The sequence below is a fragment of the Motacilla alba genome, chromosome 22 (assembly GCF_015832195.1).
Source record: "Motacilla alba alba isolate MOTALB_02 chromosome 22, Motacilla_alba_V1.0_pri, whole genome shotgun sequence".
NCBI lineage: Eukaryota > Metazoa > Chordata > Aves > Passeriformes > Motacillidae > Motacilla > Motacilla alba.
This window is the reverse complement of record NC_052037.1, coordinates 2,659,769-2,683,443: the sequence shown is the minus strand read 5'-3', so window position 1 is coordinate 2,683,443 and position 23,675 is coordinate 2,659,769. Positions and strand designations below refer to the sequence as shown.

General features: G+C 60.8%; 3 protein-coding genes across 6 annotated transcripts; 2 read left to right on the top strand and 1 right to left on the bottom strand.

Moving 5' to 3' along the window:
- The first annotated feature begins 457 nt into the window (after positions 1-457).
- On the top strand, positions 458-6,308 carry ANKRD39 (ankyrin repeat domain 39). 3 transcript variants are annotated; one of them, XM_038160419.1, is made up of 4 exons: positions 458-670; positions 948-1,051; positions 1,561-1,764; positions 6,185-6,308. In XM_038160419.1, the coding sequence occupies exons 1-4, from the start codon at positions 547-549 to the stop codon at positions 6,254-6,256; spliced, it is 504 nt and encodes a 167-aa protein (XP_038016347.1). In that variant the 5' UTR covers positions 458-546; the 3' UTR covers positions 6,257-6,308. The 3 variants fall into 3 exon arrangements, with proteins under 3 accessions (XP_038016347.1, XP_038016346.1, XP_038016345.1); XM_038160418.1 differs by lacking the exon at positions 6,185-6,308 and adding an exon at positions 2,407-3,076 and having other exon boundaries at positions 459-670; XM_038160417.1 differs by lacking the exon at positions 6,185-6,308 and adding an exon at positions 2,359-3,076 and having other exon boundaries at positions 463-670.
- CNNM4 (cyclin and CBS domain divalent metal cation transport mediator 4) lies at positions 3,791-13,480 on the bottom strand. Its single transcript, XM_038160415.1, has 7 exons — positions 11,989-13,480; positions 7,886-8,029; positions 7,660-7,797; positions 6,885-7,054; positions 6,339-6,438; positions 5,770-5,948; positions 3,791-4,902 (listed from the first exon to the last, which is right to left on the bottom strand). Exons 1-7 carry the CDS (start codon positions 13,406-13,408, stop codon positions 4,693-4,695), a joined length of 2,361 nt encoding a protein of 786 aa, XP_038016343.1. The 5' UTR covers positions 13,409-13,480; the 3' UTR covers positions 3,791-4,692.
- A 753-nt stretch (positions 13,481-14,233) lies between these two features.
- LMAN2L (lectin, mannose binding 2 like) lies at positions 14,234-22,044 on the top strand. 2 transcript variants are annotated; one of them, XM_038160503.1, is made up of 9 exons: positions 14,234-14,396; positions 14,483-14,601; positions 15,719-15,836; positions 16,687-16,769; positions 17,826-17,858; positions 19,419-19,580; positions 20,942-21,056; positions 21,145-21,264; positions 21,652-22,044. In XM_038160503.1, exons 1-9 carry the CDS (start codon positions 14,267-14,269, stop codon positions 21,792-21,794), a joined length of 1,023 nt encoding a protein of 340 aa, XP_038016431.1. In that variant the 5' UTR covers positions 14,234-14,266; the 3' UTR covers positions 21,795-22,044. The 2 variants fall into 2 exon arrangements, with proteins under 2 accessions (XP_038016431.1, XP_038016432.1); XM_038160504.1 differs by lacking the exon at positions 17,826-17,858 and having other exon boundaries at positions 14,237-14,396.
- The last annotated feature ends 1,631 nt before the right edge of the window (positions 22,045-23,675 follow it).

The following is a 23,675-nucleotide window of genomic DNA, read 5'->3' as shown; positions in this document are numbered from 1 at the left end:
CCTGCTGGGGAGTGGGAGCCCTGCGGCTGCCGCTGCCGATGGGGGTGGGGTTTGGAGACCCCAAATTTTGGGGGGGGGGACGAACCCCGGGGTCCCAAAGGGAGCTTTGAGCGGCTGCTGGCGCCCCCTGGCGGCGGCACGGGGTGAGAGGGTGCGCATGCGCCGCAAGGGTTTGGAAGCGGAGTCCTTCGGCTGCATTCGGCCCTTTCCGGATTCCTTCGGCGTTTTCCGGCCCTTTTCGAGCTCTTTCGGCTTTTTCCGCATCTCCTCGTCCCTTTCCGCCTTCCCTCGTCTCTTTCCGTTCCTCTTCGTCCCTTTCCGCCTCTGCTCGGCTCTCTCCGCCTTCCCTCGGCCCTTTCCGCCTTCCCTCGTCTCTTTCCGCCTCTGCTCGGCTCTCTCCGCCTGCGCTCGGCTCTCTCCGCCTGCGCTCGGCTCTCTCCGCCTGCGCTCGGCTCTTTCCGCCTCTGCTCGGCTCTTTCCGCCTGCCCTCGGCTCTTTCCGCCTGCCCTCGGCTCTCTCCGCCCGCCCCTCAGCGCCGCCGGTGCCATGGCCGGTGGTCGCCGCTCTCCGTGCTGCCCGGGCCGGGCGGCGATGCCCTCTCCGTGCTGCCAGGGCCGCGCGGCCGTGCCCAGCGTGCACCAGAGCCTGTCCGAGATGGACTTCGAGCGGGGTCCGGGGGGCTGCGGGGCTGGGGGCGGCAGGGCCGGGTCACCGGTACCCGGTACCGGAGGGGCACGGCGGGGACTCCGTGTGGGGTACCCGGTACCGGAGGGGCACCGGGGACTCTCGGCAGGGGTTGCGGTAGCGGAGGGGACACGGGAAGGGCTGGGGTCCCGGTACCGGGGGTTCTCCGGACACGGGAAGGGCTGGGGTCCCGGTACCGGGGGTTCTCCGGGCGGGGGTCCCGGTACCGGTCCCGGTGGCTGAGGCGGCCCCGTTGCCCGCAGGGATCTGGGCGGCGGCGCGGGACGGGGACGAGGAGCGGGTGCTGCGGCTGCTGGAGCGGCGGGGGGACCCCGCGGAGCCCGACCTGGCGGGGTACACGGCACTGGTACGGGGGCACCGGGGGGCACGGGGGCACCGGGGGACACGGCACTGGTACGGGGGCACCGGGGGCACGGGGGCACCGGGGGACACGGCACTGGTCCACCGGGGGCACGGGGGGCACCGAGGTCCTGACCGGGTACATGGCCCTGCTATGGGGCACCGGGGGCACGGCCCTGGCACGGGGGGCACGGGGATCTTTGGGGTCCCACCGTGGCGGGCACACGGCCCTGGCACGGGGATCTTTGGGGTCGGTCCTGCCCGGGGGCACAGCCCTGGCACAGGGGTCCCTGGCACGGGGGTCCCTGTCCCGGGGGTCCCGGGGATCTTTGGGGTCGGTCCTGCCCGGGGGCACAGCCCTGGCACCGGGGGTCCCGGGGGTCTTTGGGGTCGGTCCTGCCCTGTCCCGGGGCTCTTTGGGGTCGGTCCTGCCCTGTCCCGGGGCTCTTTGGGGTCGGTCCTGCCCTGTCCCGGGGGTCCCTGTCGCCGGGCGCTGAGGCCGCGCCGTGCCCGCAGCACTACGCCAGCCGGAACGGGCACCTGGCCGTGTGCCGCCTGCTGCTGGAGCGCGGCGCCCCGTGCGACGCCCGCACCCCCGGCGGGGCCACCCCGCTGCACCGCGCCTGCTACTGCGGCCACCGCGCCGTCACCGAGCTGCTGCTGCAGCACGGAGCCGACCCCGCCGCCGCCGACGGCGACGGCAGAACCGGCCTGCACAAGGTGGGCACCGGCGGGGCGGCCCGGGGCCGGGGGGGCACGGGAGGGATCCCAGTGCCGGGGGGGGACACGGGGGCATCCCCTGCCCGAATTAGAGGGGGCGCCCCCTGTCCAAAGTGGGTGGGGGGCACGGGGGGACCCCAATATCAGGTGGGGGTGACATTGCCGTGCCCGAAATAGAGCGGGCACAGGCGGCACCCCCTGCCCGAATTAAAGGGGGCACGGGGGGCACCCCCTGCCCAAAACAGGGGGGGCATCCCTTGCCCGAATTAGAGGGGGGCACCGAGGGGCCCTCTGCCCAAATTAAGGGGGGTACAGGGGGCACCCCCTGCCCAAATTAAAGGGAGCACGGGGGGCACCCCCTGCTTGAATTAAAGGGGGCACAGGGGACACCCCCTGCCCAAAATAGGGGGTCACGGGGGGCACCCCCTGCCCGAATTAGAGGGGGCACAAAGGGGTCCTCTGCCCAAATTAAAGGGGGCACGGGGGGAGCCCAGTGCCCGGTGGGGGGCACGGGGCTCCTCGTCCCGCACGGTGCCCGTGGGTGGCTCGCGGGTGCCCGTGTCCCCCCCGGGGGTGACAGCGGTGCCCCCCCAGGCCGCCGAGCAGGGGCACCGCGAGCTCTGTGCCCTCCTCCTGCGCCAGCGCCCGGCCCTCGCTGCCCTCCGCGATGCCAGGGGCCGCAGCCCGCGGGACGGGGCGCACCCGGCCGTGTGGGACCTGCTGGACACCTGAGGGGACACAGAGGCGACAACCGGGCCCGGTGCCAGTCCCGGTACCGCCGCCGCTGCTTCCGTGTTCCGCCAGCACGCCCCGCCCACTACCAGCTCTCCCAGCCAATCACCTCCCGCATTTAGTCCGTAGCCCCGCCTTCCTTCCACCGCAACCAATCAGCACGCGCGGTGTCATTATGGGGCGGGGTTTCGCGGTGTAAACAACCCCCCGCGGGTGGGGGGGGATTTAAAGGCGCCGCGTCCTTTTTAACCGGGCCCCCCTCCCCCCCCGCGCGGCGCCGAGCACAGCCGGGTACAGATATAGAATCTTTATTAACCCATCTGGCAAAAAAATAACCCGAAAAAACCCTCCGCGAAATCCAAATTCCACGGTCGGTTTCACAAGCGGGGCGTGGGGGGAGGGGCAGAACCGGGCGGGGGAGGCCCGGCCCCCCCCGCCCCTCCCCCCATCCCCCCCGCGGCCCCAGCGCCCCAAAAAATACAAATCAAACCTGAACAATAAATAGGAATCCCCCGGGGGGGAGGAAAAGGAGGGGTTTGCATAGAGGAAGATTTAATAAAAAAGGTTTTTTTGTCTTTTTTTTTTCTTTTTTTTTTTCTGGCTTATTATTAATTATTAATTATTATTATTAATTAATTATTATTATTTCTAAAATCTCCCCACGGAAGGAGCTAGGAACTGATCGTCGAGATGTGATTAACAAAAATAATTCAACCTTCTCCCAATAACTTACAGGAGTTCACCCAGGGGGAACTTTTGTGCTTATCTTTGGGGTTTTTTTGGGGTCAGGCTCTGACACCAAAAAAGCCCAGGGGGGTTTTGGGGGGACCCTCAGCCCCCTCCTGCCTGTACAACTTTGGTCACTAGCGCTGTGTCACCCCAAAATCCAGACCCCAAAAGTTCAGACCTCAAAATCCAGACCCCAAAATCCAGACCCCAAAGTCAGACCCCGAAGTTTGGACCCCAAAATCCAGACCCCAAAGTCAGACCCCGAAGTTTGGACCCCAAAATCCAGACCTCAAATTTCGGACCCCAAAATCCCCGGGCCAGCGGGGAAGGGGCTGGGATTTATCCAGGAGACCCCAAAAACACCAGAGAGGGGTCAGGATTCCCATCCCAGGATATCCCAAAATGGTGGAGGAGACCCCAAAGGGCTGAGGAGACCTCAGAGGTTTGGAATTCCCATCCCAGGATGGTGAAGGAGACCCCAAACATTTGGAATTCCCATCCCAAGGATCCCAAAGGTTTGGAATGTCCATCCCGAGGGTCCTGGAAGGGTTGGGATGGACCCTGGAAGGACTGGGATGTCCACCCTGGGGTTTCTGGCAGGGTTGGGGTTCCCGGGAGGATCGGGATGGACTCTGGCATGGTGGGGATGTCCATCCTGAGGGTCCTGGAAGGGTTGGCCTGTCCGTCCCGGGGTTCCTGAAAGGTTTGGATGGACCCTGGAAGGGTTGGGACGTCCATCCCAGATTTCCTGGCAGGATCAGGATTTCCATCCCAGCTTTCCTGGCAGGATCAGGATTTCCATCCCAGATCTCCTGGAAGGGTTGGGATGTCCATCTTGGGATTCCTGGAAAGGTTGGGATGTCCATCCCAGATTTCTTGGCAGGATCAGGATTTCCATCCCAGCTTTCCTGGAAGGGTCGGGATGTCCATCCCAGTTTTCCTGGCAGGGCAGGATCGGGATTTCCATCCCAGCTTTCCTGGAAAGGTTGGGATGTCCATCCCAGATTTCCTGGCAGGATTGGGATTTCCATCCCAGCTTTCCTGGAAGGATCAGGATTTCCATCCCAGCTTTCCTGGAAGGGTCGGGATGTCCATCCCAGATTTCCTGGCAGGATCAGGATTTCCATCCCGGGTTTCCTGGCAGGGTGGGATCGGGATTTCCATCCCGGGTTTCCTGGCAGGATCAGGATCGGGATTTCCATCCCGGGTTTCCTGGCAGGGTCGGGATGTCCATCCCCAGGGTCCCCGCGGCGGCGAACCGAGACCCGAAGCTCCCTGAGCCGTCGGCGCCGCGCCGGCGCCGCTCCGTCCGTGCCAACCCGAGCCGGCCTGGGCCGGCAGCAGCAGCGAATCCCGGCTCCTCCATCCCCACCGCGCCTGCTCCTCGTCCTCCGCCGGCTCGTCCTACCGGGAAAGGTCCCCGCCCCGGGCAGGCCGGGCGGGCCGGGCGCGCCGGCGCGGCCGGGGTCAGATGGAGTTCTCCAGGCCGCTGTGGGTGCCGCGGCGGCTCAGGCAGTTCCTCTCGTTGAGCAGACTCGTGGTCTCGTCGGCCGGCGCCGGCGGCTCCGGCTTCTCCGGGACGGCCGGCTCGGCTTTGGGGGCGGCGCTGTCGGGGGACTGGGGGCAGCTGTCCATGCGCGAGGCCAGCAGCCCGTTCTGGTACTCCTGCCGCGTGATCTGCGCCGGGACAGCGCCGTGGGACGGGGCACGGGGGCGCTCCCGTCCCAACACGGGGCACGGGTGGAGTTCCCATCCCAAAATGGGGCACGGGGGGCATTCCCATCATTCCCATCCCAAAATGGGGCACGGGGGGCATTCCCATCATTCCCATCCCAAAATGGGGCATGGGTGGAATCCCCATCCCAACATGGGGCACGAGTGGAGTTCCCATCCCAACATGGGGTGGAAGAGGGCAGGGGGGGCATTCCCATCCCAACATGGGGCACGGGTGGAACTCCCATCATTCCCATCCCAACATGGGGCACGGGTGGAATCCCCATCCCAACATGGGGCACAGGTGGGACTCCCATCATTCCCATCCCAACATGGGGCACGGGTGGGATTCCCATCATTCCCATCCCAACATGGGGCACAGATGGAATTCCCATCCCAAAATGCAGTGGGAGAGGGCAAAGGGGAGTTTCCCATCCCAAAATGGGGCACGGGTGGAATTCCAATCCCAAAATGGGGTGGGAGAGGGCAAAGGCAGAAATTCCCATCCCAAGGGTTCTCCCAGCCCTGATGGGTCAGGAATCCCATCCCAAGGGTTCTCCCAGCCCTGATGGGTCAGGAATCCCATCCCAAGGGGTTCTCCTGGCCCTGATAGGTCAGGAATCCCATCCCAAGGGGTTCTCCCAGCCCTGATAGGTCAGGAATCCCATCCCAAGGGTTCTCCCAGCCCTGATGGGTCGGGAATCCCATCCCAAAGAGTTTTCCTGACCCAAATGGGTTTGGAATCCCATCCCAAGGGTTCTCCCAGCCCTGATGCGTCGGGGATCCCATCCCAAGGGTTCTCCCAGCCCCATTCCATCCGGGAACGCTCACCTTGACGAACTGGAGGTCGGTGAGGGCGCGGACGCTGAAGTCGGCCACGTACTGGGCGCCGCCGGCGTTGAGCTGGTTGTTGCTGCCGCTGACCGGCGACGAGCCCGAGTCCGAGCGCTCGTGGTAGCTCAGCGAGGCCGAGCGGTTCAGGCCGCTCATGTGGGACGGGGAACGGATCTCTGCGGGGTCAGGAAGGGTTGGGATCGGTGCTCCGGTCTTTCCCAACATTCCCCATCCTGGTTTTTCTGCCCGTGGGTGGATTCTGAAGGGCTCGTCCCCTTCATTTGGGTTTTTCGCCCCGTTCCGAAGGCAGAATTCTTTGGGTTTCTGGGATTGCCTCGCGGAGGTTTAGGTTTAAAAATTTAAATTTAAAAGTTTTAGGGTGGGATTCTAAAACTTAAACCCTTCCTAACAGGGCCGGTTTAACAAGGATCCCACTTTCTGCCCCGTTCTAAATCCAGCAGCTCCGCTGTCCCCAGGGCACTGATGGCGTTTGGAACCTCGGGAACCTCCCGCTCCTGGAGGCAGCTCCGACCAGGGGATCCCAGGAAGGTTCTGGAAATGCTCACCAGATCCAGGAGGAGGACTCAGGGCCATCACCCCGTAGTAGGAAAAGGCTCCTGCCTCGAACTTCATGCACTCCTTGCCAGCCTCCACCTCCACCTTGCCCTGCCGAGAAAGACTACGTTGGTCCACGTCCAGATCCCGAGGGATGAGATCCCATGGGAATTGTCCAAATCCCAAGGGAACTGTCCAAACCCCAAGGGATGAGATCCCATGGGAACTGTCCAAACCCCAAGGGATGAGGTCCCTCAAGAATTCCCTGAACCCCAAGGGCTGAGATCCCATGGGAACTGAACAAATCCCAATGGATGAGATCCCATGGGAACTGTCCAAATCCCATGGGAATTGTCCAGATCCCAAGGGATGAGATCCCACAGGAACTGTCCAAACCCATGGGAACTGGGAGGACTGAGGTCCCTCAGGAATTGCCCAAACCCCAGGGGCTGAGGTCCCTCGGGAACTGTCCAAATCCCATGGGAATTGTCCAAACCCCAGGGCTCAGGTCCCTCAGGAACTCCCCAAACCCCGGGTGCCTCGGGAAGTGCCCTCACCTGCAGGATGAGGATGAAGTAGTCGGCCGGTTTGTTCTTGCAGTACAGGAAGTGCCGCGGGGATTTCTTGTTCTCCTCGTCGAACTTCAGCTCCTGGATGACGTCGGAGTATTTGAGGAGCCGCAGCAGGATCTTCTCCGAGATGAAGTTGGAGGTGAAGAGGGTCACCTCTGGAGAGGGGGGAGAAGGTCAGAGATGGCTTTAATCCCTCCAGGTGCAAGTGAATGTCCATCCTGGGATGGTCTAGGAGACCCCTGGGGCTGGAATTCCCATCCTGGGATGGTCTAGAAGACCCTTGGGACCAGGATTCCCATCCTGGCATGGTCTAGAAGACCCTTGGGACCAGGATTCCCATCCTGGCATGGTCTAGGAGACCCTTGGGACCAAGATTCCCATCCTGGCATGGTCTAGGAGACCCCTGGGGCTGGAATTCCCATCCTGGAGGATTGCAAAGGGCCAGGATGTCCATCCCAGAGGTCCCAAAGAAGCCATCAAAACCCAAAGGGACCAGGACACCCATCCCCAACCTTGTCCCCTCCCATTTTGGGTGGGATGGACACAACGAAAAGTGAACAAGAGCCGAAAGTTCTGCTTGGAGTGACCAGAGGGGACACAAGGGCTTTGTGTGAGCTCCTCCAGCTCCAAGATCCTCCAGTCCCCATGATGTCCCAGCCATGGGACGTTCCTGGAATGTCCCAGCCCTGGGATGTCCCCAGGACATCCCGAGCCCAGGGATGTCCCCAGCATGTCCCAGCCCTGGGACATCCAAACTGACCGGTGGACAGGAAGCGGTGGGCGGCCAGCAGGAGCTGAGGTGACACCTTGACCTTCAGCTCGTTGTCGGGGTCCTTGAAGGCCGAGAAGTCGCGTCGGTTCTTCTGGTTGCACACCCTCTTCCTGCTGCGGTTGTCAACTGCGGGCAACAGCGGGGTCACCTCCGGGGGGACCACGAGGAACCCCCTAAAGTGGGATTTTGGGGAGGGGGGAGCCCCAAAGCCTACCGTAGGTGTCGGACTCGTCCAGGATCTCTGACTTGATGATCTCCTCGATGACGTCCTCGAGCGTCACCAGCCCCAGCACCTCGTAGAAGGGGTCACCCTCACCCTCGTTGTTCACCTTCTGCACGATGGCCAGGTGGGACTTCCCTGTGGACACATGGGGGGTTGGAATGGGACAGCCCCAGGATGTCCCCAGGGTGTCCCCAAGACGTCCCAGCCGTGGGATGTCCCCTGGAGGTCCCAGCCCTGGGATGTCCCCTGGAGGTCCTAGCCCTGGGATGTCCTCAAGGATGTCCCAGCCATGGGATCCCCCCAGGATGTCCCAGCCCTGGGACGTCTCAGCCCATGGGATGTCCCTGGAGTGTCCCAGCCCTGGGATGTCCCCACCCTTCGATGTCCCCAGGATGTCCCAGCCCATCCTGTCCCTCCCTGGAGCAATAAACTCATTAAAACCTAAACGAGCCCTTGGGCTGGGCTCTCTCCCGGGGTAATGACACTAATTAGGCCTCCAAGGGTAATGACACTAATTAACCCCATTAAAGCTGGGAATGAGGATGAAGGCACCTTGGGGCGTGGGATGGGCCTGGCATTCCAGGGATGTCACCGGCACCACCAGGAATTCCCTTTCCCCCACCTGAGTGTCCCCACCTTGATCTCCTCCAGCTCCACCCCAAACCTGCCCTGATCCCAAAACAAATCCCCTCTCCCTCCACACCTGAGTGTCCCCACCTCATCCTGCTCCATCTCCACCCCAAACGCGTCCTGATCCCACAAATCCCCTCTCCCTCCACACCTGAGTGTCCCCACCTCATCCAGCTTCATCCCAAACCTGCTCATCCTGAAATAAATCCCCTCTTCCTCCTCAAGGCTTTTGGTGGAATGTCCCCACCTCCTCCATCTCCACCCCAAACGCGTCCTGATCCCAAAACAAATCCCCTCTCTGTCCTCACCTGAGTGTCCCCACCTTGATCTCCTCCATCTCCACCCCAAACCTTCCCTCCCTGACCTTCTCCACTCTTCCATCCCAGCCTCCCCCAGCTCCTGGTCCCTCGGGAAAAGCCGATTTTAGGGCACCTTTAGCAGATGAGGAAAAGCTGGGATTTTAGGGGATCCCGGATCCCCTCTGCCCTCCTCCCTCGCCCACAGGGCCAGGAGAAGTTGGTGCCTGGAGGGCTGGAGAAATGATTTCATCGTTTCTCACGGGGCCACCCGGGCGGGGGCAGCTGGGGACAGGTGAGGTGGGACAGGTGAGTCAGGGTGAGCGGGACAGGGAGTGGCAGCACAAACGTGGCCAAAGGGCACCCGGGAGGCCAGGCTGGGGTCACCGAGGGGGGGACACACCCAGGAACCCAAAACGGGGCGGGGGAGGAACGGCCACAGGGACGGGGAGGTCCCCGTGGGGTGTTGATGGAATTCTGGAGTGGGACCTCAGGGCTCATCCAGTCCCTCAGGTGGCTCCAACTTGGCCTTGGGGACACTTCCAGGGATTCCCGGGTCAGAGATGCCACCAGGAGGTTCCAAGCCCTGCCAGTGTCCTGGGGACAACAGAGCTCCCCGTGGAATTCTGGAACTGGGAGAACCCTACACCACCCACCGTCCCAGGTGGCTCCACCCTGGCCATGGACACCTCCAGGGATCCCAGCCAGGAATTCCTTCCCAAAAATCCCATCTCAATCCCCATTTTTCCATTGGAAAGCCATCCCCTGTGTCCTGTCCCACCATCCCTTGTCCCCAGTCCCTCTCCAGCTCTCCTGGAGGGCTCTGAGCTCTCCTTGGATCCTTCCCTTCTCCAGGTGACCACTCCCAGCTCTCCCTGGATCCTGGTGACCATTCCCACCTCTCCCTTCTCCAGGTGACCATTCCCAGCTCTCCCTTCTCCAGGTGACCATTCCCAGCATTCCCTGGATCCAGGTGACCATTCCCAGCATTCCCTGGATCCAGGTGACCATTCCCAGCTCTCCCTGGATCCTGGTGACCATTCCCAGCTCTCCCTGGATCCAGGTGACCATTCCCAGCTCTCCCTGGATCCTTCTCCAGGTGACCATTCCCAGCTCTCCCTTCTCCAGGTGACCATTCCCAGCTCTCCCTGGATCCAGGTGACCAATCCCAGCTCTCCCTTCTCCTGGTGACCATTCCCAGCTCTCCCTGGATCCAGGTGACCATTCCCAGCTCTCCCTGGATCCTTCTCCTGGTGACCATTCCCAGCTCTCCCTGGATCCTTCTCCTGGTGACCATTCCCAGCTCTCCCTGGATCCTTCTCCAGGTGACCATTCCCAGCTCTCCCTTCTCCAGGTGACCATTCCCAGCTCTCCCTTCTCCAGGTGACCATTCCCAGCTCTCCCTGGATCCTTCTCCAGGTGACCATTCTCACCTCTCCCTGGATCCTTCTCCTGGTGACCATTCCCAGCTCTCCCAGCCCGGCTCCAGAGGGAAATTCCCCACTCAAATCCCGGAGATGGGAAGGAATTGTCACCCCAAGGGCCCCCCCACAGCCCTTGGGCACAGCTCAAACCCCCCCTAATTAACACAACCACTTAATTACTCCCTCTGCTGCCTCTGCTCCAGGTCCTGGCCGGGTCAAGGAGGTCCTGAACCCTCCAGGAATTTACGGGGCTCGCCTCCAAACCCCAACCCCGCCAATTCCCGGCTCCCGAGCCGGCGCTGGAAAACCAGCAGGGCTGGGATTTGTGCCCGGAAGGAAGGAAGGGAAGGAAGGAGGGAGGGAGCTTAAATCCCTTTAATCAGGATTGGGGCAGGGGAAGGCTCTGCCAGCAGCAGGATCACCCCAGCCCCAGCCGGCTCAGCCCTCGCTGCTTTTGGGAACTGGGCTGGGACAGCGTCCCCCAAATGTCCCCCATCCCTGCAGGGGTTTAGGGATCCCTCAATGTCCCTGGAGGGGTTTAGGAACCCCTAAATCGTCCCTGGAGGGGTTTAGGAACCCCTAAATCGTCCCTGGAGAGGTTTAGGAATCCCTAAATCGTCTCTGGAGGGGTTTAGGAACCCCTCAATCATCCCTGGAGGAGTTCAGGGATCCCTCAATCATCCCTGGAGGGGTTTAGGGATCCCTCAATCATCCCTGGAGAGGCTTAGGAACCCCTAAATCATCCCTGGAGGAGTTTAGGGATCCCTCAATGTCCCTGGAGGGGTTTAGGAACCCCCAAATAATCCCTGGAAGGGTTTAGGAATCCCTCAATGTCCCTGGAGGGGTTTAGGGATTCTTCAATTGCTCCTGGAGGGGTTTAGGAATCCCCCAATCATCCCTGGAGGGGTTTAGGACTCCCTAAATGTCCCTGGAATGTGGCACAAAGCTCGGGGAGAGCCTCCCCCGGGGCTGAGCCTGGGGTCACAGCCAGGAGCTTTCCTTCACCCCACAGGAATTGTAGGGTCGGGCTGGAAAACCTCGGGAAGAGACCCCAAAAGGGGCAAATCCCACCCGAGACCTTCCCACATCCCGTTCCTCCTCCTGCTGCTGCTTTTTGGGAAGCTGAGCGAGGATGAGGATGAGGATGAGGATGGCTCCAAGCAGCCCTGGCTGTTGCCAGCTCCGGCCCAGAGGAGGGAGCCAAACCCAAATCCGAGGAGCCCAGAGATTTCCCAGCACTTCCCCAAGAATTTCTGGGGCTGAGCGTGAGAAACGAGGAAAACGTTCCCGGCATGGAACAGCTCCAAACGCAGGAGAACAAAATCCCCAACTTTTGGGACCAAAAGGAAGAATCCCTTCCCAAAATCCCACCGCAACCAGAACACGGAATCCTGGAGCGGGTTGGGTCGGAAGGAACCCCAAAGCTCATCTTGTCCCACACCTTCCCCTGTCCCACGTGGGTCCCACCTGGGCTTGGACACTGCCAGGGGTTCCAGCTGCTCATCCCAACCCCTCACCACCCCAAAAAGGAAGAATTCCTTCCCAAAATCCCACCGGAACCAGAACACGGATTCACGGAATGGTTTGGCTTGGAAGGAACCTTAAATTTGGTGACCTCCCGCCTGTCCCCGAGCTGTCACTCGTTCCCTTGTGTTTGCGGCCACTCTGGCGTGGCCAGCTCCAGCCCTGGAGACCAAAACCCCCTGGAGTTTTCCTTCCAGCACCTCCACGAGCCCCTCCTCACCCTTCTTGAACTCCTCCAGCATGGCGTCCAGCTTGGTGTCGTGGAAGACCACGTGCACGGGGTGGTTGTAGAACTTGGTGATGGTCTTGAGGGGCGTGCAGTCGTCGGGGTCCACGAAGGCCAGGTCCTTGACGTAGAGGATGTCCATGATGTTGGACCTCTCGTCCTCGTAGACCGGGATGCGCGTGTAGCCGCTCTCCATGATCTCCGACATGGTGTTGAAGTCCAGGATGGCGTCGCTGTTGATCATGAAGCAGTTCTGCAGCGGCGTCATCACGTCCTCCACCGTCTTGGTGCGCAGCTCCAGCGCTCCCTGGATCATGTTGAGCTCCTCCCTCACCAGGTCGTTGTAGGGCTCCGTCACCTTCAGCATCTCCACCAGCTTCTCCCGGTTGTAGACGGTGCCGATCTCCTGGCCCAGGATGCAGTCCAGCAGCTTGCTGATGGGGTAGGACAGCGGGAAGGTCACCAGCATGAAGAACTTGGTGACCACGATGGTGTTGGCGCCCACGGCCAGCCCGTGCCGCGAGCACAGCGCCTGCGGCACGATCTCGCCGAAGATGACGATGCCGATGGTGGAGGCCACCACGGCGCCGATGCCGGAGCCGATGAGGTCGTCCAGCAGGATGGTCAGCGTGGTGTTGACCAGCACGTTGCCCAGCAGCAGCGAGCAGAGCAGGTAATTCCCTTTCCTGCGGATGGGCTCGATCCTGCGGGCGTACCGCTTCTCCTTGTCGGTGCCGCAGTTCTGCACGATCCTCAGCTCCATGGGATCGAGCGCCATCAGCCCCAGGTTGAGCCCGCTGAACATCCCCGACAGCACCAGCAAGCCCGCGATCAGGATCACCTGCAGCCACAGGGGCAGCAGCGACTTCTTCTCCTCCAGCACCACCACGTGCCCGTCGGGCCCTTGGTGCGGCAGCCAGGGCTGCCCGGGCCGCCGCTGCGAGCACAGCACGTAGGTCTTGGCCCGCTCGTCCTTGCGCAGCGGCTGCACCCGCACGCGGAGCAGGGCCGAGGTGTCGCGGGGCTCGGCGGGGCCGGGCCGCACCAGCAGGTCCTGCGAGCGCTCCTGGCACGTGCCGTTGCCGCTCGAGGCGTTGCCGCCCGGCCGCAGCTCGGCGAAGGCCACGCGCTCGGCGGCGCCGGGGCCCAGCCCCAGCCCGTAGAGCCGCAGCAAGGCCTCGCTGCCTTCCGTCAGGCGGATGGGCCCGCGCTCGGCCGCCCCCGCCGGTGCCGCCGCCGCCGCCGGTTTGGTGCTCTCCTCCAGGCGCAGCCCCAGCACGACGGTGTCGGCCGCGGGAACGGCGCCGCCGGGCAGCGCCAGCAGCAGCAGCAGCGGCGGCAGGAACGGGCCCGGCGAGAGCGGGGTCCCCCCACAGCCGCCGCCGGCGCCGCCGCCGCCGCCGCCCGCCGCCATGTTGGGCACTGGCGGGAGCGTCACGCACGGGCGGACGCGCCCGCGCGGTGACGTCACGCGCGGAGGGCACGCCCCCCTTCGGCGAACGGCGGCTCAATGGTCACGCCCCTCCCCGTGTGGGGTGACGTCACTCTGGGCGCGCCCTGGAGGGTTCGATGAGGTCACGCCCAGGAGTGACGTCACACACGGAAGGCGATCCAGAGGAGGGGCGGGACCTTCTGACCGCGCCCCAGAAGTAAAAGGCCACGCCCTCATCGGTTACGTCACACAAATAACAGGACCCAGAGGCGGGGACGGACACTCTGGCCGCGCCCCAGGAGAAAAAGGCCGCCCCCTCAGTTGTTACGTCACGCAGAGACACGTCCCCTCCCCACGGGGCGTAGCGAAACTCTTACAGAGATACGCCCTCTGCCGTGACGTCATGCACAGGACCACGCCCCAGGCCACTCCTCTGGCCGCACCCCCTCGGTGACGCCTTGGATGTGACGTCACACCCCGCAGCGGGAGAAACGGTTCTGGGTGGCCACTGCGCGGTGACGTCACCTGATGGACCACGCCCACGCGGAGGGGGTCACGCTGCTAGGGGCCCAAGGACACGTCCCGTGTGATGTCACTCGACCCGGGGTGGCACCGGGACCTCTGAGGGTGGCACCGGGACCCGGGAGAAGGGAGGTCACCCAGCTCAGTGGCGGCTGCCATCACCAGGCGCCGGAACTACATTACCCATCAACCCCTCGCACCTCCATTGACAGATAGCTCATCTGACCAATCATCATCGGTACTTCCGCCGGTGGGCGGGAACGGCGGTGCGAGGCAGCCAATGGGTGCGCGGGGCGGGCCGCGGCGCGGCGGGGGAAGATGGCGGCGGCGGGCCGGTGGCGGGCCGGGCTGGCCCTGCTGGCCGTGCTGCTGCGGCTCGGCGGGACGGCGGCCGAGCAGACCGAGGAGCACCTGAAACGCGAGCACTCGCTGTCCAAGCCGTACCAGGGTGAGCGGGGAGGGCGGGCCGTGCTGGCGGACGGTGCCCGGTGGCCGGTGCCGGTGGCCGGTACCGACGGTGCGTGTGGGCCGCAGGTGTGGGCTCGGCCAGCTCGGGGCTCTGGGACCTGCTGGGCAACGCCATGGTCATGACCCAGTTCATCCGCCTCACCCCCGACGTGCAGAGCAAGCAGGGAGCCGTGTGGAACCGCGTGGTGAGCGGGGGACACCGGGGAGAGGGGCGGGAGCCGAGGGGACCGGGATGGGATCCATGGGATGGGATCCATGGGATGGGATCAGTGGGATGGGATCCATGGAATGGGATCCATGGGATGATCCACGAGATGGGATGGGATCCATGGGATGGGATGGAGTTCATGGGATGGGATCCATGGGATGGGATGGGATCCGCGGGATGGGATCCATGGGATGGGATCAGTGGGATGGGATCCATGGGATGGGATCCATGGGATGATCCACGGGATGGGATCCATGGGATGGGGTTCGTGGGATGCGATCCATGGGATGCGATGGGATGGGATCCATGGGATGGGATCCATGGGATGGGATGGAGTTCATGGGATGGGATCCATGGGATGGGATGGGGTTCGTGGGATGCGATCCATGGGATGCGATGGGATGGGATCCATGGGATGGGATTGGATCCATGGGATGCGATGGAGTTCATGGGATGGGATCCGTGGGATGGGATCCATGGGATGGGATGCGAGAGAGAGTTGGGATTGGGATTGGGATCGGGATCAGGGCAGGAAGGAGTTGGGATCGAGATTGGGATCGGGATTGGGATCCAGGGCAGGAGAGGATCAGGATCGGGATCAGGATTGGGACTGGGGCAGGGTTAGGAGAGGGATTCCCAAATTGGGAATGGCAATCCCAAATTGGGAATTGGGTTTCCAGAGTGGGAGTGGCATTCCCAAATTGGGAATTGGGTTTCCAGAGTGGGCGTGGCATTCCCAAATTGGGAATTGGATTTCTCCTTGGAATTGCAGCTCCCAAAAAACCGCCGGGACTCCCTCAGAGCGCGGAATTAATTGGCAGCTCATTAATAATTGCAATTAGCAGCTGCTCCTGAGGTTTTCCTGCTGCTTTTCCGGGTGTGAACGTTGGTTTTGTGGGAGTCGCTCCCTTGGTTGAGGACCAATTCCCTGGGATTAATGATGGGGTTTTTTGGGATCAGTTATGGTTTTTTGGGATTGGCGATGGTTTTTTGGGATTAATTATCCCGGACTCGGTGAGGGGAGCCCAGGGGGTGGTGGATGTGGAGTTAGGGAGTGAGGGATTCCCGAATTTCCCGTTCCTCCTCCCTGCCAGCCCTGTTACCTGCGGGACTGGGAGATGCAGGTGCACTTCAGGATCCACGGGCAGGGCAAGAAGAACCTCAACGGAGACGGGTTCGCCATCTGGTACACCAAGGACAGGATGCAGCCAGGTGAGCGTCACCCCGCCTCGGGACGGGGACACCTGGGACACCTGGGACACCTTGGACAGGGTTTGGGGACACCTGGGACACCTTGGGTAGCATTTGGGGACACCATCGAGACTTTGGATAGGGTTTGGGGACACCTGGGACACCTTGGATAGGGTTTGGGGACACCTGGGACACCTTGGATAGGGTTTGGGGACACCATGGACACCTTGGATAGGGTTTGGGGACACCATGGGACACCTTGGACAGGCTTTGGGGACACCTTGGATAGTGTTTGGGGACACCATGGACACCTTGGATAGGGTTTGGGGACACCTGGGACACCTTGGATACGATTTGGGGACACCTGGGACACCTTGGATAGGCTTTGGGGACACCTTGGATACGATTTGGGGACACTTGGGACACCTTGGGTAGGGTTTGGGGACACCTGGGACACCTTGGACAGGGTTTGATGACACCATGGACACCTTGATAGGGTTTGGGGACACCTAGGATGGGGCTTGGAGCAACCTGGACTTGGGGGACACCTTGGACAGGGTTTAGGGACACCTGGAACAGTTCTTGGGGATCCCTTGGGTGCCTTGGACAGGGTTTGGGGACACCTGGGACACCTTGGATAGGACTTGGGGGACATCTGGGACAGGGCTTGGAGCAACCTGGTCTTGGGGGACATCTTGGACAGGGTTTGGGGACACCTTGGACACCTTGGACGGGGCTTGGGGACAGCTGAACTCATGGAAAGCACCCACAGGGTGGGACTGGATGGTCCTTGAGGACTTTCCCAAACAAGTGCCAATCTTCTTCCCCGAGCTTCCCAGTCTTATCCCAGCTTTTCTTTTTCCCCTTCCAGGACCTGTTTTTGGGAGCAAGGACAACTTCCTGGGGCTGGGAGTGTTTGTGGACACGTACCCCAACGAGGAGAAGCAGCAGGAGGTGAGGGCCACCAGTGTCACATGCAGCTCTTCATCCTCAGAGCTCCTTCCTCCTCATCCTCCTCCTTCTCCTCCCATTCCTTTTCCACATTTTTTTTTTGGTCAGGGAAATTGGGAGAGGATTTTTGAGCTGAGCTCCAAAAAAACTCAAAAATATCTCCAAAAAAGGTCAAAAAGAGCTCCAAAAAATCAAAAAGAGCTCCAAAAAAGGTCAAAAAGAGCTCCAAAAAATCAAAAAGAGCTCCAAAAAAGGTCAAAAAGAGCTCCAAAAAATCAAAAAGAGCTCCAAAAAGGTCAAAATACCTCCAAAAAAATCAAAAAGAGCTCCAAAAAGGTCAAAATATCTCCAAAAATTCAAAAAGAGCTCCAGAAAGGTCATAAAGAGCTCCAAAAGGTCAAAAAGAGCTCCAAAAAGGTCATAAAGTGCACCAAAAATCACAAAGGGCTCCAGAAAGGTCATAAAGTGCTCCAGAAAGGTCATAAAGAGCTCCAAAAATCAAAAAGAGCTCCAAAAGTTGAGGAAGAGCTCCAAAAGGAGAAAAATATCTCTAAAACACCCAAAATAGCTCCAGAAAGACCAAAAGATCTTCAAAAAGGTCGAAAAGAATTCCAAAAGGAGCCTCCAAAAGGACAAAAAGACCTCTAGAAGGTCATAAAGTGCTCCAAAAGGTCAAAAAGAGCTCCAAAAAGGTCATAAAGAGCTCCAAAAGGAGAAAAATATCTCTAAAAGGTCATAAAGAGCTCCAAAAGGTCAAAAAGAGCTCCAAAAAGGTCAAAATACCTCCAAAAAATCAAAAAGAGCTCCAAAAAGGTCATAAAGTTCTCCAGAAGGTCAAAAAGAGCTCCAAAAAGGTCAAAATACCTCCAAAAAATCAAAAAGAGCTCCAAAAAGGTCATAAAGTGCTCCAAAAGGAGCCTCCAAAAGGACAAAAAGACCTCCAGAAGGTCATAAAGAGCTCCAAAAAAGGAGGAGAAGCGAATTTTCCAGGGGTTTGGGCCCTGCTGGACTCCGTGACTGTGTTGCTCTCTCTTGCTTTGTGCTAATCCTGGAGGGCAGGCTCAGAAGAGGAGGTACAGCCCTGGAAACCAGGTACTGCCTCCTGCTGTCCCGCCGGGAATTCCCCGTTCCCGCGTCCAGGAGCCGCTGGGGGAGCCGGGAGAGGCCGCATGGGACGGGGGCTCGGTGCCGGAGCGGCGGGAGAGGATCCCGAGGGATGGAGTTGGGGTCATCCCGGTGGTCTTGGAGGAGATTTTTGGGGTTTGGGATCCACGAGGATGGAGCAGGATGGTGCTGGTGTCTTCTGGAGCAGATGATTTGGGGTGAAGGACTTTGGGATCATTCCAGTGTTGGTTGGAGAACTTTGGGATCATTCCCATGTTGTGTTGAGCAGATCCCTGTGGGGTGAAGGACTTTGGGATCGTGGTTGGAGAACTTTGGGGTCACTTTGCTCTTCCACTGAGCTGACTCCTGTGGGGAGAAGGACTTTGGGATCATTCCAGTGTTGGTTGAAGAACTTTGGAATCATTCCCTGTGTGTGTTGAGCAGATCCCTGTGGGGTAAAGTTCTTTGGGATCATTCCCATGTTGGTTGTAGGACTTTGGGATTGCGGTTGGAGAACTTTGGGGTCACTCTGCTCTTCCACCGAGCTGACTCCTGTGGGGAGAAGGACTTTGGGATCGTTCCAGTGTTGGTTGAAGAACTTTGGGATCATTCCATTGTTGGTTGAAGAACTTTGGGATCATTCCCTGTTTGTGTTGAGCAGATTCCTGTGGGGTAAAGTTCTTTGGGATCATTCTCCTGTTGGTTGAAGGACTTTGGGATCGTGGTTGGAGAACTTTGGGGTCACTCTGCTCTTCCACCGAGCTGACTCCTGTGGGGAGAAGGACTTTGGGATCCTTCCAGTGTTGTGTTGAGCAGATCCCTGTGGGGTGAAGGACTTTGGGATCATTCCCATGTTGGTTGAAGTTCTTTGGGATCGTTCCCGTGTTGGTTGTAGGACTTTGGGATCATTCCCGTGTTGGTTGTAGGACTTTGGGATCATTCCCATGTTGGTTGTAGGACTTTGGGATCGTTCCCTGTTTGTGTTGAGCAGATCCCTGTGGGGAGAAGTTCTTTAGGATCATTCCCATGTTGGTTGAAGTTCTTTGGGATCATTCCCGTGTTGGTTGTAGGAGTTTGGGATCATTCCCATGTTGGTTGAAGGAGTTTGGGATCGTTCCCGTGTTGGTTGTAGGACTTTGGGATCGTTCCCATGTTGGTTGTAGGACTTTGGGATCGTTCCCATGTTGTGTTGAGCAGATCCCTGTGGGGAGAAGTTCTTTAGGATCATTCCCATGTTGGTTGAAGTTCTTTGGGATCATTCCCATGTTGGTTGAAGTTCTTTGGGATCATTCCCGTGTTGGTTGAAGTTCTTTGGGATCATTCCCGTGTTGGTTGAAGTTCTTTGGGATCATTCCCGTGTTGGTTGAAGTTCTTTGGGATCATTCCCGTGTTGGTTGTAGGACTTTGGGATCGCGGTTGGAGAACTTTGGGGTCACTCCGCTCTTCCACCAAACAACTTCAGCCCTACCCCTCCTCCCCTTCCCGGCATCTCCCCGCGATCCCGAGCCTCCCGCGGGATCCCAATCCCGGTTTCTCCCCCCGGGGCAGCGCGTGTTCCCCTACATCTCGGCCATGGTGAACAACGGCTCGCTGACCTACGACCACGACCGCGACGGGCGCCCCACCGAGCTGGGCGGCTGCACCGCCATGGTGCGCAACCTCAACCACGACACCTTCCTGGTCATCCGCTACGTCAAGAGGAGGCTCACGGTCAGTCTGGGCCCTCCAGGCGGCGTTCCCGAGGGCCTTTGGGATTCCCGAGGGCCTTTGGGATTCCCGAGTGGACTTGGGATTCCTGAGTAGATTTGGGGGGGTTCCAGGTGGGATTCCAGAGTGGGTTTGAGGGTTCCAGGTGGGGTCTGGGTGGGTTTGGAGGTTCCAGGTGGGATTCCAGAGTGAATTTGAGGGTTCCAGGTGGGATTTGAGGGTTCCAGGTGGGGTTCCCGCGTGGATTTGAGGGTTCCAGGTGGGATTTGAGGGTTCCAGGTAGGATCTGGGTGGGTTTGGAGGTTCCAAGCAAGATTCCAGAGTGAATTTGAGGGTTCCAGGTGGGATCTGGTTGGGTTTGGAGGTTCCAGGTGGGGTTCCCGAGTGGATTTGAGGGTTCCAGGTGGGGTTCCCGAATGGATTTGAGGGTTCCAGGTGGGATCTGGGTGGGTTTGGGCTCTCCAGGTGGGGTTCCTCAGTGGATTTGAGGGTTCCAGGTGAGATTTGAGGGTTCCATGTGGGGTTCCCAAGTGGATTTGAGGGTTCCAGGTGGGATCTGGGTGGGTTTGGAGGTTCCAGGTAGGATTCCAGAATGGGTTTGAGATTCCTGAGTGAATTTGGGGCTTCCAGGTGGGATTTGAGGCTTCCAGGTGGGGTTCCCGAGTGGATTTGAGGGTTCCAGGTGGGATTTGAGGGTTCCAGGTGGGATCTGGGTGGGTTTGGAGGTTCCAGGTGGGATTCCAGAGTGGATTTGAGAATCCTGAGTGGATTTGGGGTTTCCAGGTGGGATTTGAGGGTTCCAGGTGGGATTTGAGGGTTCCAGGTAGGATCTGGGTGGGTTTGGAGGTTCCAAGCGAGATTCCAGAGTGAATTTGAGGGTTCCAGGTGGGATCTGGGTGGGTTTGGAGGTTCCAGGTGGGGTTCCTGAGTGGATTTGAGGGTTCCAGGTGGGGTTTCAGAATGGATTTGAGATTCCCGAGTGGATTTGGGGCTTCCAGGTGGGATTTGAGGGTTCCAGGTGGGGTTCCCGAGTGGATTTGAGGGTTCCAGGTGGGTTCTGGGTGGATTTGAGGGTTCCAGGTGGGATCTGAGTGGATTTGAGGGTTCCAGATGGGATCTGGGTGGATTTGAGGGTTCCAGGTGGGATTCCAGACTGAATTTGAGGGTTCCAGGTGGGATCTGGGTGGGTTTGGAGGTTCCAGGTGGGGTTCCCGAGTGGATTTGAGGGTTCCAGGTGGGGTTCCCGAGTGGATTTGAGGGTTCCAGGTGGGATCTGGGTGGATTTGAGGGTTCCAGGTGGGATCTGGGTGGGTTTGGAGGGTTCCAGAGCAGAGGTGGGAGAGGCTGAGGCCGTTCCTCGGCAGGTGCTGATCGACATCGACGGCAAGCACGAGTGGCGCGATTGCATCGACGTGCCCGGCGTGCGGTTGCCCCGTGGCTACTACTTTGGGACATCCTCGGTCACCGGGGACCTGTCGGGTACGGCCCGGGGGGTCCGGGTGGGCTTCCCAAAGGGATTCAGGGGGTCCAGCTGGGGTTCTTGAGCGGATTTGGGGTTTTTCTGCAGACAACCACGACATCATCTCGCTGAAGCTCTACCAGCTGACGGTGGAGCGGACGCCCGAGGAGGAAAAACGGGATCGGGAAGTTTTCCTGCCCGTGGTGGACAACCTGAGGCTGCCGGGAAGTGAGTGGCAAAATCCCAACTGAAAATCCCAAAACCCCAAAAAACCCCAAGCCCCTGTGTCCCGCAGTGGAGGCGCCGCTGGAGCCCGTGAGCGGCCTGGCCCTGTTCCTCATCCCAAAACCCCAAATCCCAAAACCCCAAATCCCAAAACCCCAAATCCCAAAATCCCCAAACCCCAAATCCCAAACTCCCCAAATCTGAAACCCCAAAACCCCAAACCCCAAAATCCCAAAATTCCAAACCCCAAGCCCCTGTGTCCCGCAGTGGAGGCGCTGCTGGAGCCCATGAGCGGCCTGGCCGTGTTCCTCATCCCCAAACCCCAAAATCCCAAACCCCAAACTCCCCAAAATCCCAAAACCCCAAACCCCAAGCCCCTGTGTCCCGCAGTGGAGGCGCCGCTGGAGCCCATGAGCGGCCTGGCCCTGTTCCTCATCGTCTTCTTCTCGCTGGTGGCCCTCGTCTTCGCCATCGTCATCGGCATCATCCTCTACAACAAGTGGCAGGAGCAGAGCCGCAAGCACTTCTACTGACCCCAGAGCCTGAGGTGGCCCACCCCGGGCTGGTGGTGGCCACGTCCTGATTGCCACCCGTGCCAGGGAGCCCCTAAGGGACGGTGCCAGCCCGCCGGAGGGGTGCAGAGACTTCCCGGCGCTTCTCCCGGCGTGGTGGCCACCAGAGACCTCCCAGTTGCCACCGTCTGGCTGTGGCCACCTGAGCCCCCCTGGATGAGCCCCCTCCTGGGCTAGTACTGGCCACATCCCGATTGCCACCCGTGCCAGGGTGCCCCAAATCCCTGGCAGGGGGACAATGCCAGCCTGGCTGAGGGGTGCAGAGACTTCCCGGCGTTGTGGCCACCAGAGACTTCCCAGTTGCCACCACCTGGCTGTGGCCACCAGAGCTCCAGCCAGGCTAGTGGTGGCCACGTCGCCATTGCCACCCGTGCCAGGGTGCCAGGGAGCCCCAAATCCCTGGCAGGGGGACAATGCCAGCCTGGCAGAGACTCCCCAGTTGCCATCGTCCAGCTGTGGCTACCAGAACCCCCCCGGACGAGCCCCTCTGGGCCAGGACGAGCCCCTCCGGGTGCTGCTGCTGCTGCTGCTTTTCCCGGCTGGATGAACTGGAAGAGCCCCCTCCTCAATTTTGGGGGGCAGGGGGTGTCCCCCCTCTCCTTTTCCCAGCATGTGGCCACCCCTGCATGTCGTGTCCCGGGGCCGCTCCTACCTCAGGGACTGCTAGCCACGGCGGTTGCCCGCCTTGTCCCCGGGCTTGCCCCGGCCACTCAGGGCTTGGGATGGCGTCGCCCCCCTGGCCAGGATCCCAACCCTGCGCCCTTCCAGGATGTGCCCACCCGGGACAGGTGGCCCTTGGGGGATTTTAGTGGCCCTCGGGGGGTTTTAGTGGCCCCCGGGCGGGTTTTGGTGGCCCCCGGGTGGGTTTTAGTGGCCCCTGGGGGATTTTAGTGGCCCCCGGGGGGTTTTTTGTGGCCCCCAGGGGATTTTGGTGGCCCCCAGGCGGGTTTTAGTGGTCCCCGAGGGAGTTTTGGTGGCCCTCGGGCGGGTTTTAGTGGTCCCCGGGCGGGTTTTAGTGGCCCCTGGGGCTAGGAGAGGACCGGGAGGGATTTTCCATGCTGGGAGCTGTTTCCAAGGAGAGTTTTCCCGGAGTTTTGTCTCTTTTTCTCATGCCTGGGCCCACGGGGAGGGGTCTCTGGGGGTCCCTGTCCCATTTCTGGGGGTCCCAGGCCCTTGGGGAGGAGTCTCTGGGGGTCCCAGTCCCATTTCCGGGGTGCTTGGGTTTATGGGGAGGGGGTTCTGGGGCAGACACCGGGGGATGCTCCCGCGGTGTCCACCCCGGGGATTCTCTGGCCGGTGTCGGTCCCGGGATGCTCCCGCTCTGTCTGTCCCGGGATGCTCCCGCTCTGTCTGTCCCGGGATGCTCTGGCCGGTGTCCGTCCCGGGATGCTCTGGCCCGTGTCCGTCCCGGGACGCTCCCGCGGTGTCTGTCCCCGGGATGCTCTGGCCGGTGTCTGTCCCGGGACGCTCTGGCCGGTGTCTGTCCCGGGACGCTCCCGCGGTGTCTGTCCCGGGATGCTCTGGCCGGTGTCGGTCCCGGGATGCTCTGGCCCGTGTCTGTCCCGGGATGCTCTGGCCGGTGTCTGTCCCGGGACGCTCCCGCGGTGTCTGTCCCGGGATGCTCTGGCCCGTGTCTGTCCCGGGATGCTCTGGCCCGTGTCTGTCCCGGGACGCTCTGGCCGGTGTCTGTCCCGGGATGCTCTGGCCCGTGTCTGTCCCCGGGATGCTCTGGCCGGTGTCTGTCCCGGGATGCTCTGGCCCGTGTCCGTCCCGGGACGCTCCCGCGGTGTCTGTCCCGGGATGCTCTGGCCGGTGTCTGTCCCCGGGATGCTCTGGCCGGTG